This window comes from Bos grunniens, chromosome 6, assembly GCF_055505025.1.
Source record: "Bos grunniens cultivar Pamir isolate PY7600 chromosome 6, Bosgru_T2T1.0, whole genome shotgun sequence".
NCBI lineage: Eukaryota > Metazoa > Chordata > Mammalia > Artiodactyla > Bovidae > Bos > Bos grunniens.
In genome coordinates, this window is record NC_141170.1 from 98,556,047 (window position 1) to 98,570,472 (window position 14,426).

The 14,426-nt window shown below is 38.9% G+C and overlaps 1 protein-coding gene and 1 long non-coding RNA gene across 8 annotated transcripts in view; one reads left to right on the plus strand and one right to left on the minus strand.

Annotated features, from left to right (window-relative positions):
- Positions 1–5,309, plus strand: part of TET2 (tet methylcytosine dioxygenase 2) — a 143,524-nt gene extending 138,215 nt beyond the window's left edge. For all 5 annotated transcript variants that reach the window (XR_015165768.1, XR_015165770.1, XM_086406898.1 and 2 more), the window contains one exon: positions 510–5,309. Coding sequence is in view for 3 of the 5 variants with exons in the window: in XM_086406898.1 (XP_086263024.1) it covers positions 510–1,999 (1,490 nt within the window). In the remaining 2 variants the exon portion in view is untranslated. The remainder of the gene's footprint in view (positions 1–509) is intronic.
- LOC147371072 (uncharacterized) overlaps positions 1–14,426 on the minus strand; it is an 88,573-nt gene that overhangs the window by 25,678 nt on the left and 48,469 nt on the right. The window lies entirely within an intron of this gene.

A 14,426-nucleotide genomic window follows, 5' to 3' on the forward strand; every position in this document is an offset into this window, starting at 1 on the left:
CATTATATATAAATTCCAGTATCCAGTATATTATGACTGTTGCTTTATCTGACTTAATGTTTGCAGTGACTATGACCAAGAATTACAGAAGCACTAGAAGCTGGCTTTAGAGAAGGCTTCCTTGAGGAAAGGATGACTGCGTCAAGGAAGGGCAGGGAGATGGGGAGGATGGGGCGGGGCACTTCAGTAGACAGTGTGGCGTGATCAAAACCACAGAAGCTCCAGAGCACATGGTGCCCTCAGTGGAATGGCTTCTGGATGTTTTATTACATTTCCCACCATTCACCCAGTTGCACTGTTATGGATTCTGCCATTTTATTTCTAACACTTTAGACACAGAAAATTATGCACGACAGTGATTAGAGAGCTCTGATGTTACTCTTACCCTTGTTTGACAGGTCTTGCATAATTCTAGTCCTGGTTCTCACATGCGTGTAAACGTCCTCACTGGCCTTCATAAAATGATAATCAAGCATATTTGTCCCTGCTGTCTCTTATCCTGTCCACAGAACTTCTGCAACCTCCTGGACCAGTCATGCAGCTGTCCCAGCAGCCCCAGTCCCAGCCCCAACTGCAGAAACAACTTCCACAGCCACAGAAGCAGCCGCCACAGCTGCAGCAACCCCAGCAGCAGCCCCCACAGCAGCAGCCACATCACCCCTTAACTAATAACTCTCAGTCAGAGTCGGTCAGCTCGTACTCTTTGTCTGGATCCACCAATCTGTACATGAGACGGCCCAATGCAATGAGCCCTTATCCAGGCTCTTCGCATACTTCAGATATTTATGGAGGTGCCAACCCTGTGAACCTCTATTCCACCTCATCCCAAGCTGCAGGTTCCTATTTGAATTCTTCCAATCCCATGAGCCCCTACCCTGGGCTTTTGAATCAGAGTAACCAGTATCCATCATATCAATGCAATGGAAACATATCAGTGGACAACTGCTCCCAATATCTGGGCTCCTATTCTCCCCAGTCTCAGCCCATGGATCTCTATAGGTATCCAAACCAAGACCCTCTCTCTAAGCTAAATCTGCCACCCATCCACACACTTTACCAGCCAAGGTTTGGAAACAGCCAGAGTTTTACTTCTAAATACTTAGGTTATGGAAACCAAAATATGCAAGGAGATGCCTTCAGCAGCTGTACTATCAGACCAAATGTACACCATGTAGGGACATTTCCTCCTTATTCCACACATGAGATGGATGGCCACTTCATAGGAGCCACCTCTAGATTACCACCCAATTTGAGCAGTTCAAACATAGACTATAAAAATGGTGAGCATCACCCAGCGTCTCATTTAATCCATAACTACAGTGCAGCTCCAAACATGTTCAACAGCTCCCTTCATGCTCTGCATCTCCAAAACAAGGAGAACGACATGCTCTCCCACACAGCGAATGGCTTATCTAAGGTGCTTCCGGGTCTTAACCATGAGAGAACTCCTTCTGTGCAGGAAGGCTTGCACAAAGTGCACGAGGCTGGCAGTCAGGAAAAGCAGCCTTCGGCCACCGAGGACAATGATGAGGTCTGGTCTGACAGCGAGCAGAGCTTCCTGGATCCTGACATCGGAGGAGTGGCTGTGGCTCCAACTCATGGGTCAATTCTCATCGAGTGTGCAAAGCGCGAGCTGCACGCCACGACCCCTTTAAAGAATCCCAACAGGAATCACCCCACCAGGATCTCGCTTGTCTTTTACCAGCACAAGAGCATGAATGAGCCAAAACACGGCTTGGCGCTCTGGGAAGCCAAAATGGCCGAGAGAGCCCGTGAGAAAGAGGAAGAAAAGTGCGGCCCGGACTATGTGTCTCAGAAAACCCACGGCAAAAAGGTGAAACGGGAGCCCACTGAGCCGCATGAACCTTCCGAACCCACTTACCTGCGCTTCATCAAGTCCCTTGCTGAAAGGACCATGTCCGTGACCACAGACTCCACAGTAACTACATCTCCATATGCCTTCACTAGGGTCACGGGGCCTTACAACAGATACATATGATGTCGCCCCTTGAGTTGGTTACCTCATTTGAAAAGACCACAACCAACTTGTCCGTTAGTGTAGTTCTCATGACGTGGGCAGTGGTGAAAGGACACAGTAATCCTGACAAATGTGGTGGGAGGAACCTCGGCTCACCAGCAAAACAAGAGGTCATCTTGCCATAGCACTTAATTTCCACTGACTCCTAAGTGGTCACAGATGGAATCTAGGCAAAAGACCAAAGCATTCTATGCAAAAAGAAGGTGGAGAAGGAAGTGTTCCACAATTTACATTTTTAAACACTGGTTCTATTACTGGACGGGACGATATGTAAATGTGATTCCCCCCCTTTACAACTCTACACATCTGTGACCACTTCTAATAATACCAAGTTTGCATAGTCATGGAACACAAATCAAGTACTGTAGTATTACAGGGGCAGGAATCTTAAAATACCATCTGGTGCTGAATATACAATGTACTGAAATACTGGAATTATGGCTTTTAAACATGCAGTTTTTACTGTAACCTTAATATTAACTTTTATTTATCGAAATAGCTACAGGAAGCGTGAATAGACAGCAAAACACTGAATTTGTTTGGATGTTCTAAGAAATGGTGCTAAGAAAATGGTGTCTTTAACAGTTGAAAATTTAATGCCTTTATTCCATCAAGATGCTATCAGTGTACTCTGATGCCCTTGAATAATGGGGGTACCTTTTCATTCGAGTTTTTAATCATAATTATCTATTCTTACACAAGCTTAGTTTTTAAAATGTGGACATTTTAAAGGCCTCTGGATTTTGCTCATCCAGTGAAGTCCTTGTAGGACAATAAACATATATATGTACATATATATACACATATGTATATGTGCACAGACATGTATATCTATAAATATTTTAAATGGTGTTTTAGAAGCACTTTGTCTACCTAAGCTTTGACAACTTGAACAATGCTAAGGTACTGAGATGTTTAAAAAAAGAAAAAGAAAAAAAGTTTACTTTCATTTTAGAATGAAAAGTTGATTTTTTTAAGGAAAGCTTTTAAAATATTTTTGCTTTTAGCCATGCATCTGCTGATGAGCAATGTATCCATTTTTATTACAGCCAGTTACATCCAAAATGGGGCTTACTGGATTCAAGGGAATACATTAGTCCACAAAACACATGTTTTCTGGTGCTCATCTTACATGCTATACTGTAAAACAGTTTTATACAAAATTGTATGACAAGTTCATTGCTCAAATATGTAGAGTTTTAAGAATTTTCTATTAACTGCAGGTAATAAATAAAAGCATGCTACAGACTCAACAAAGCTAGTTCACTTAAGCCAATGCTGTTTTATGGATCTGTATGGTTCCCTTTGGTGAACCAAATGGCAGTCTGCCTTTGTGTTGATAATTGTACATTTTAATGTTGTCATGTCTTAGCTTAAGTGTCCTCTTTACCAGAAAGATTGAGCAGACTGATGCCTGCATAAGATGAATAAACAGGGTTAGTTCCGTGTGAATCTATTAATTAAAAAAATTTAAAAACAGGCAGCTGGTTTGCTGTGGTGGTTTTAAATCATTAATTTGTATAAAGAAATGAAAGAGATGTATAGTAAGTAAATTAAATTGTAAACAAACTTTTTTAACGCAATGCTTTAGTATTTTAGTACTGTAAAAAGAAATTAAAATATATACATATATATAAATATATATATATATAGATTTGAAACAAAATTCACATCATGATGGTGCTACTCAACCTGCTACAAATATATCATAATGTGAGCTAAGAATTCATTAAAGGTTTGAGTGATGTTCCTACTTGTCATATACCTCAACACTAGTTTGGCAATAGGATATTGAACTGAGAGTGAAAGCTTAGAGCATTGTGTACCATCATTTTTTTCCAAGGCTTTTTTTTTTTTAGTTAAAAAAAAAAACATACCTTTTTCCAATACTTGATTTCTTAGCAAGTATAACTTGAACTTCAACCTTTTTGTTCTAAAAATTCAGGGATATTTCAGCTCATGTTCTCCTTATGCCAACACGTCACCTGTGTTCATGTAAAATTGTTGTAGGTTAATAATATATTCTTTTTCAGGGATTTAACCCTTTTATTTTGAATCCCTCCTATTTTACTTGTATATGTCCTGATGTAACTAAAACTAATCTTGTAAATCTGTTGGCTGTTTTTATTGTAAAGAAAAGCATTTTAAGAGTTTGGAAAATCTTTTGACTGTTTCAAGCAGAAAAAAATTACATGAAAATAGAATGCACTGAGTTGATAAAGGGAAAATTGTAAGTCAGGAGTTTGGCAAGTGGCTGTTGGCTAGAGTCTTTAACTCTCTAAATAAAAGATGTTTTGATCCTGTAATCAATACAGGTACAGATCCACAGGACTTTTCTACACAAGGAAAACACTTAGGGGGATGGTGTGCAATCAACTGTACAATTATGTCTTAGTCTGTGTACATTTTTGCTTTTTAACATTTCAAATAAATTCTTAATCAATGGAGGCCTTTGAGTTTTATTGGTCAAATCTTAATGGAATTTTTTAGTCAAAACATGGCTTTTGTCTTTAAAATAAATTTTTCTTCTCTAGTTTTTGGCTGTGACCAGTTTACAAGCATTTCAAGAACATTTGCTTTATATATTTCAAACTGCATGATTTGAATGTTTTGCATATGCCATGTATCTAACCCTAAATATTTGGTTACTACATGCACATTTGTTGATTTTGAGTCAACCAAATCCCTAGATGAGTGAATATTTGGTTTCTGTATCAATCCACTGTCATTTGTCAAACTGCTGGCCAACAGAGCAGGACGTATAGTTTGGGGGGTTGAGGAGAGGCTAGGTAGGAAGGAGAAGAAATTAAGTGGCATATTGTAAATATCAGATCTATAATTGTAAATATCAAACCTGCCTCAGAATGAATGGAAAGCAGATCTCCAATTTGCTTATATAGGAATATCAGGTTGACTATATAGCCATACTTGAAAATGCTTCTGAGTGGTGTCAACTTTACTTGAATGAATTTTTCATCCTGATTGACGCACAGTGGTGTACAGTTCACTTCTAAAGCTAGTGGTTAACTTGTGTAGGAAACTTCTGCCGTCTGACACTAAGATAATGAGTTCTGTGTGCATTTTTCTACGCTTTTTTTAAAAACTTATTTTCATGAGATGTTCGGTTTGTCTATAAAAATCTGAGGATGGTTATAAATACTGTAAGTATTGTAATGTTATGAATGCAGGTTATTTGAAAGCGTTTATTATTATATCATTCCTGATAACGCTATGTGAGTGTTTTTAATAAAATTTATATTTATTTAATGCACTCTAAGTATTGTCTTGTTGTTGAAGTTTCTGTTCACTTCCTGAATTACTGCCACCTCGGTGGGGCAGAAGGTAATGAAAAACAGGAGCTTTTTAAAGATACTTTTTAGATGGTTATTCTTAATAGTAAACTATATCTAATCAGATCAGATCAGTTGCTCAGTCATGTCTGACTCTTTGTGACCCCATGAATCGCAGCACGCCAGGCCTCCCTGTCCATCACCAACTCCCGGAGTTCACTCAGACTCAGGTCCATCGAGTCAGTGATGCCATCCAGCCATCTCATCCTCTGTCGTCCCCTTCTCCTCCTGCCCCCAATCCCTCCCAGCATCAGAGTCTTTTCCAATGAGTCAGCTCTTCACATGAGGTGGCCAAAGTACTGGAGTTTCAGCTTTAGCATCATTCCTTCCAAAGAACACCCAGGGCTGATCTCCTTCAGAATGGACTGGTTGGATCTCCTTGCAGTCCAAGGGACTCTCAAGAGTCTTCTCCAACACCACAGTTCAAAAGCATCAATTCTTCAGCGCTCAGCCTTCTTCACAGTCCAACTCTCACATCCCATACGTGACCACAGGAAAAACCATAGCCTTGACTAGACGAACCTTTGTTGGCAAAGTAATGTCTCTGCTTTTGAATATGCCATCTAGGTTGGTCATAACTTTCCTTCCAAGGAGTAAGCATCTTAATTTCATGGCTGCAGTCACTATCTGCAGTGATTTTGGAGCCCAGAAAAATAAAGTCTGACACTGTTTCCACTGTTTCCCCATCTATCTCCCATGAAGTGATGGGACCGGATGCCATGATCTTTGTTTTCTGAATGTTGAGCTTTAAGCCAACTTTTTCACTCTCCACTTTCACTTTCATCAAGAGGCTTTTTAGCTCCTCTTCACTTTCTGCCATAAGGGTGGTGTCATCTGCATATCTGAGGTTATTGATATTTCTCCCAGCAATCTTCATTCCAGCTTGTGTTTCTTCCAGTCTAGCGTTTCTCATGATGTACTCTGCATATAAGTTAAGTAAATAGGGTGACAATATACAGCTTTGACGTACTCCTTTTTCTATTTGGAACCAGTCTGTTGTTCCATGTCCAGTTCTAACTGTTGCTTCCTGAATTGCATACAAATTTCTCAAGAGGCAGATCAGGTAGCATCCAAATAATTAAGGCCAAAATATTTCTCTGATTGAATAGCTAGTCAGCTGACTTTTTTTTCAAGCTTATTTTTTAACCTACTCACTTTTCATGTGTAGCCAGTGTCAGGAATGGAGTAACAGCTCTACTGAGGACCTCAGTTGACCGTCCCTCCTCGTGTACAGTCTCAGCACCATTGGCGACAGCAGGGACCCCAGAGTTGAGTTCACATTGCTTAAGTCTAAAGCCAGCCCTTTTCTCAGATTCTCATTTTCCTCTTCCTGTCTACTCTTAACGGAAAATTCCTCTCCCTGGCTGTCAGAAAGGCAGGCCGTGTTAGTGAGTGGGAAGAGGTGGCCTGAGAAGCACCAGACAAACACACGTCCACATCCACCCCACGTGGCTCCAGGAAGCCGGAAGCTAGGTTGCTCTCCTCTCGATCCCTTCCCTGTCGTGTGACCACTCCTCACACAGCCCCTGTGCACTCCTGCTGAACACTTTGTAGAAACGCAAGAGAGCAAACAGAGTTACACGTTCTAATTACCTCGAGTCTTCCAACTGTCGTCCCTACCGCTTCTGAAACTGGTAGAGAAATCATTTATATCATGTGTGAGGTAAGGGAGTTCTTTCTCATATTTTTGTCTCCATCAAATAGTCATTCTTGAATCCAGAAAATGACTGCCATTTAATAACCTTTGAACTCATTGCCTGGGTGATTCCTCTAGCATTCTACTCAAAGCCAGGGTGGTAAGAAGCAATGTCACCGTTAAAAAGCAGTAATCCAACCATTTGTGGGTTTTGTTTTTAATTTCAACCCTCTGGAGATGTTGTCAGTTCTCATTTCACAATCCATCCTCTGGCTTAACCTTGGGAACTTCTAGCTCTTCAGGTTTGCTAGCCTGCACTGCTCCAGGCAAGGGGAATTTAAGATTCTGTGAGTGCAAATCTTTTCTTGCCAGGGGCCTTCCTGATCTCACTGGCCAGGCAGAGGCTGATGCCAATGCCCCATAAATGAAGGTGTGGGCCACTTTGCTGCTTCCGAGCCTGCAGGTGGACTTGAATCAGGGAGACAGCTGACAATGACAGACGAGCCAGCATCAAAAGCTTTATTGGCCCCTTGCCTTCTCTGGAAATAACTGCCAAGAATGAACCTTTTCATGCAAGCAGGCATGCGCACAGCTGCCGTGTCACACAGTACCCCTTACTACTTTCCTTGGTCTCTTTAGTTGCTCTAGTGTAAAAACCCTCCTGCTTTGGGTAATTTGAGCTTCTATTCCTTTCCATCAGCTGTGTAAGAACCAAATTCAGTGAGAAAAGACCTTATTCATCCAGGCAGCTACTGTTCAAGCTGCAGAGAGTTTTTAATTGGTTTTGTGGGTTTAAAGGCCACCTGGAGGCGAGTGTCCAGCATCTTTCTCAAATCAATGCAGTGGGAGAGTGCTGGCCACAGGAAGACACTTGCTAACTAACTTCAGTCTCAGGCTTTGCAGTTAGGGGTGGGGCACTTCCTCCCTGCCTCCCTCCCGTGAGAAACACACTCTCTAGTTAGAGTGGTGAGAAAATGTTCACAAAAGATGCCCAGCAGAGAATTAGCAGTAATTATAGATTATTTCAGTTTTGCCAGCACTCTTCAGTTTCAAAGAACAAAGATACTTTTGTTCCCATATTCTCGAGGCCACCTGCCTGCATTTCCCTCTCTTACAAGGCAATTTCTCACAAATGTCTTTGCTCCCTCTCAAAACATTTCCCTCTTGAAAGGAGCACTCTTTCCCTTGCATGTATGCTGCACAAATATGCTTTCTTTGGGGGCTTCCTTTTATGCAATTTCAAAAGAATTTCTCGACTCAAATTGACATTTTACTCTCTAATCAATTCTTAATTCAAACTGAAATGAGATTTCTCCTTAGGTGTTGAGTAAAATAGTAGTTACACAGAGATACTCCACTTCTTCCCTACCCCCACAAGAATGAATTCAGATCATTTAAATTCACTGAATTAAGGATTTCTAGGCATATTCACGGAGCACTTGCCTTATATTCCTTGCACAGAAGAGTCCCATTAATAGAAATCTGGGTGGTGTTGCTTGAAACTTGAGATGCCCCTGGTAGCCTAACGCCTCTCTCACAAGCAGCTCTTGACTGAGCTTTAAGGAACATGATGAAGCACCAGCAGCAGTACAGCAGAAAGCATCAGGCTCTGGATGCAGACAAGCAAGCACTTTTACTGGTTAAGCCTCATCTGTGAAAATCAGTAAAATACTGCATTCCTCACAGGGATATGGTAAGGGTTAATAAGAGTCTAAAACTTTAAGTACAAACTAGAATAAACAGTTATTTTCACAAAGTGTTTCCTTTCCCTCCCCTTTGCTTCATGCTAGCAGGTGCTTTCCACTGATCACACCCCAGTGCTCATCCAGCTGACTCCTCACCGCGGTACTTGGGATTCCCTCACCCTTGACCAAACAGGTTTGTGTAACAGCATATGAGCTCTTGATCATGAAGCACCAATAGGACCTCAAAGCTAGAGAGAAGACAGTGACAAGAACAAGGAAATAATTCTCTGTCATATATTCTTATTGAGCCTCAGACTGATTTTCAGGTAAGTAAATCAATCCAAAAAAGAAAGTAAAAGTGACAGTCCCTCAGTCGGGTCCGACTCTGTGATCCCATGGACTGTAGCCCACCAGGCTCTTCTGTCCATGGGGATTTTCCAGCCAGCTGTTGCCATTCCCTTCTCCAGGGGATATCCCCTGCCCCAGGGATGAAACCCAGGTCTCCTGCATTGCAAACAGATTCTTTACCGTCTGAGCCATCAGGGTATAGTAAATAATCCCCTGGTGACTGTGTAAAAATTCCAGTAGTTGGAATGACATCACAGTTTTTAAGATACTAAATGCCCACCAAAGACAAATAAAAAGCTCAAACAATTTGAGTTAAAATCAGAAGGAAAAAAAAAATCAGAGCATAAAATAAATGACTGAGGAAATTATATTTGTATTTCCTTTTATTACAATATCACTTACTAACAGGTATATATTTCATGAAATTAATGTCTATAATATCCATGTTTCAAATATGTATATTTGAATAAAATATTTTAAGGGAGAATATATTAAAATGAAAGAGTTATGTTTTAAATAGTATGTACCACCCATTAAATTTTCATTTTTATATTCCCTAAATGATGACTTACCATAAAGAACTATAATTTTGGGTTCAAATCCTGGCTCTGCATTCCTAGTATGCAACCTTGGGCTGTGTGCTAATCTGTCCTCTATTTTCCTCAATTCACACATCCCCAAAATGAAAATAATAACAACTATGCGACAAGGTTGCTGTGAGGAATAAATGAGTTCATTTAAAGCACATCAAACGAACCAAAAACAAAAAAGTCAGACGTTATGTTAATTAGTTGAGCTGAAGCTATAATTTCCTAACATAGTGGTTTTATTTTATGCATTTTCAAGTCATTAATGAGAAAAAGGAAGTACATTTTAACTTACAAAATCAGGGATAAGCAGATTTGAATGAGATCTTAGAGATCACCTTTTCCACCACCCTGGTTTTATATAATCATTCATTAATTCACCCATCCATTAAGAAATAGTTTAAACCTTCACTCTTAAAGCTGGTTTCAAGTGCATTTCTAGGAGTTAGGCATCCAGCAACAAGCAAAACCAATATGTCTCTATCTTCTTGGAGCCTATATTCTAGTTAGGAAAGAGAGACACAGAATAAAGTATTAATAGATAAGTGCAGGAGGAAAAAGTAAGGCAAGTTAAGGGGAAAGGGAGCACTGACTATTGGGAGGACTGCTGGATTTTCTAAATAATCAGTAGTCAGCCAAGGAGGTTTTACTGACAATATTTGAAGATGAAAGTCATGTGGATATTTGAGAAAGAGTATACAAGCAGAGAGAAAAGCAGGAGAAAAGCTCTAAAGTTGGAAAACTCAGAAAAGCTGTGGCCATACCAGAATGAGCCATGAAGAGAGTGGTGAGGATAAGGTCAGATGGTGGCCTTCACTCCAAGATGATGATATTAGAGGGTTCTCAGCAGAGGAGGAACATGACCTGATTTGTGTTTTAAAGGGTAATTCTGTGTTAAGAATGGATTTTAAAAAGTAAAGACAGATCTAACCTCATGAAGTTAATTGGTCATTTCAAAATTTTAATCCAAAACATTCTTCTCCAAGACATGTAATCATCAAACTGTTTAAAGCCAGAGAAAAAAAAGAATTTATAAGAGGCAAGAGACAAAAATTTTCTCCCATCAGATTATCAGTGGATTTCTCAGCAAAGACCTTACAGGCCAGGAGAGTATGAGGATGATATAGGCAAAGTGGTAAAAGAAACTGTCAACCAAGAATACTTTACCAAGCAAAGTTGTTCTTCAGAACTAAAGGTGAAATAAGACTTTCCAGAATAAACAAAAGCTGAGAGAATTGATCACCATTAAACCAGCCTTATAAGAAAGGCTGAAATGTGTTATTTGAGGTGAAAGGAAAAAATGTCAACTACTAAAATGAAAACATAAAAATATATCAGATGTTGATGCTGTGTTGTGCTGTGCTTAGTCGCTCAGTCGTGTCTGACTCTTTGCAACCCCATGGACTGTAGCCTGCCAGGCTCCTCTGTCCATAGCGATTCTCCAGGCAAGAATACTGGAGTGGGTTGCCATGCTCTCCTCCAGGGGATCTTCCCAACCCAGGGGTAAAGGTTAGCATATAGTCATATTCAGAATACTCTAATACTATAACATGGTGATGTGCTATTTAACTCTAGAATAAAGGTTAAGTCATAAAGCATAAAAATAGCTCTAGGTTCAACAATTTGTTAATGGGAGCACAGTAAAAAAGATGGTGGGCTTCTCTGGTGGCTCAGTGGTAAAAAAAATTCAACTGCCAGTGCAGGAGATGCAGGTTTGATCCCTAATCCAGAAGATTCCACATGCTGTGGAGCAACTAAGCTTATGCACCACAACTATTGTGCTCTAGAGCCCAGGAGGTGCAGCTGCTGAGCTCACTCACAACAAATACTGAAGGCTATGCACTCTAGGGTCTAAGAGCCACAAAAAATAAGCCCATGTGCTTCAACTACTGAAGCCCATGCTCCCTAGAGCCTGTGCTCTGCAATAAGAGAAGCTATCACAATGAGAAGCCCACAGACCATAACTAGAGAGTAGTCCCCACTCTCTGCAACTAGAGAAAATCTGCATGTAGCAATGAAGACCCAGAACAACCAAAAATTAAATAAATTATTTTTAAAAGTGGAATGCTGCAAAAGCAGTTCTAAGATGGAAGTTTATATATGCATATATTAAGAAAAAAGAAAAAATATCTCAAATAAACTGCTTAAGTTTACAATACAAGGAACTAGAAAAAAAGAAGAAAGTAAGCCCAAAGTTAGCAGAAGCAAGGCAATAACAAAGATCAGAGCAGAAATTAATGAAATAGAGACCATAAAAAATCAAAAAGATCATTAAAATTAAGAGTGGATTTTATTTTTTTTGAAAAGATGAAATTTATGAACTTTTAGTCAGACAAACTTTGAAAAACTGGAAGAGGACAAGGACTCAGAATGACAAAAAACAGAGAAGTTACAACTGATAGCCCAGAGATACAAAATATCATGATAGACCATTAAAAAAAAGTTACATGCCCCAAACTGGATAATGTAGACCTGGAAAAATTCCCAGAAACAGAAAAACTTCCAGAAAGACTGAATCATAAAGAAACAGAATATGAAAGATCAATAGTGAGTAAGGAGATTGAATCAGCATTCAAGTTGGTCAACAAACAAAGTCTAGGACCAGACTACTTCACTGGTGAATTCTATCAAATATTTATAGAACAAACACCCACATCATCAATAGACAGTTCATCCAGGCAAAAAATCAATAAAGAAAAGTAGCCTTAAATAATACATTTCACCCAAACAATACCTATAGAACATTCCATCTAAAAACAGCAGAATACACCTTCTTAAGTGCATGTGGAACTTCCTCCAGGATAGATCACATTCTAGGCCACAAACAAATCTCAAAAAATTTAGGAAGGCTGAAATTATATCAAGCATCTTTTCCAACCACAATGTTATGTAAGTAGAATTGAAAATAGGAATACAACTTTATAAATCCATGGGACAAGGCTTTCCTGGTGGCTCAGTGGTAAAGAATATGTCTGCCAATGCAGGAGACATGGGTTCAATCCCTGATCCAAGAAGATATCACATGGCATGGGGCAATTAAGCCCACTTGCCAGAAATACTAAGCCTGTGCTCTAGATCCTGGGAGCTGCAACTACTGAAGCCTGCATGCCCTAGAGCGTGTGTTCTGCAAAGAAAAGTAACTGCAATGAGAAGCTCAGGAACCGCAACTAGAGAGTGGCCCCCATGAGCCACAACTAGAGAAAACCCCATGCAGCGATGAAGACCTACTACAGCCAAAAATAATTAAATAATAAATAAATAAATCCGTGGGGCACAGCAAAAGGGGTTCTAAGAGGGAGGCTTATAGTGACACAGGCCTACCTCAAGAAACAAGTAAATCTCAAACAACCTATCTTTCCATATAAATAAATTAGAAATAGAAAAGCAAATCAAGCCCAAATTCAGCAGAAGGAAAGAAATAAGAATCAGAGAGGAAATAAAGATTAAAAGTAAAATCAATAGATCAATGAAATTGAGTTGTTTTTTAAAAAAACTGAGCCAGACTCATCAAGAAAAAAAGAGAGGGCCCAAATAAAATAAAGTTAGAAAGGAAGAGGGGAAGTTATAACCTGTATCACAGAAATATAATCATAAGAGAATACTATGAACAGTTATATGCCAATAAACTGAACAACCTAGAAGAAAGGGAAACAGTCTTAGAAACACTTAATCTTCCAAGACTGAATCAGGAAGAAGAAAATCTGAATGATCATTTACTAGTAATAAAGTTGAATCAGTAATCAAAATCGCTCAGTAAATAGGACAGACCTCTTCACAGGGGAATTCTATCATATGTTTAACGAAGAGATCTTTCTTAAACTATTCCAAAAAAATTGAAGAGGAGGGGTTAATTCAAAACTCTTCCACAAGGCCAGCATTACTATGATATGAAAACCAGACAAAGCAGTAAAAAATGAAGAAAAAGAATATTACACACCAAAATCCTTGATGAACATATATGCAAAAATCCTCAACAAAATATTAGCAAATCAAGTTCAACAATACATAAAAAGGATCATATATCATGATTGAGTGGGATTTATTCAGGAACATGGATGATTTAATAACCAGAAATCAGTCAATGTGATATACCACATTAATGAAAAAAGTATAAGAATTACATGATAAATCTTAATAGATGCATAAAAGCCTTTGATAAAATTCAACATCCATTTAAGATTAAAGATCTTATCAAAGTTGGTATAGATGGCACATATCACAAAATAATAAAGGATATTTATGACAAACCCACGGCTAACATCATTTTCACTGGTGAGAAAGACAAAGATGTCTAGTCTTGTCACTTTTATTCATCAGAGTATTGATAGTCCTAGTCACAGGAATAGACAAAGAAAGGAAAAAAAAAAAAGCATCCAAATTAGAAAGGAAGAGGTAAAACTATCACTATCTGGAGGTGACATGATGGGATATATTTTAAAAAACTGAAGGCTCCACCAAAAAATTATTAGAATTAATAAGTCAATTCAATTCAGTGATGTTGTAAGATACAATAATTACAGAAATCTGCTGAGCTTTTATCCATTAAAAATGAACTATCACAAACAGAAATCAAGAAAGTAATCCCACATGTAATAAAATAAAAAAGAATAAAATGCCTAGGAGTAAATGTAACCAAAAAATACTATAAGACATTGATGAAGGAAATTGAAGACAATAGAAATAAATTGAAAGATACCCTAAGTTCATGGATTGGAAGAATTAACATTGTTAAAATGTCCATACTACCCAAAGCAATTTACAAATTTAATGCAATTTCCTATC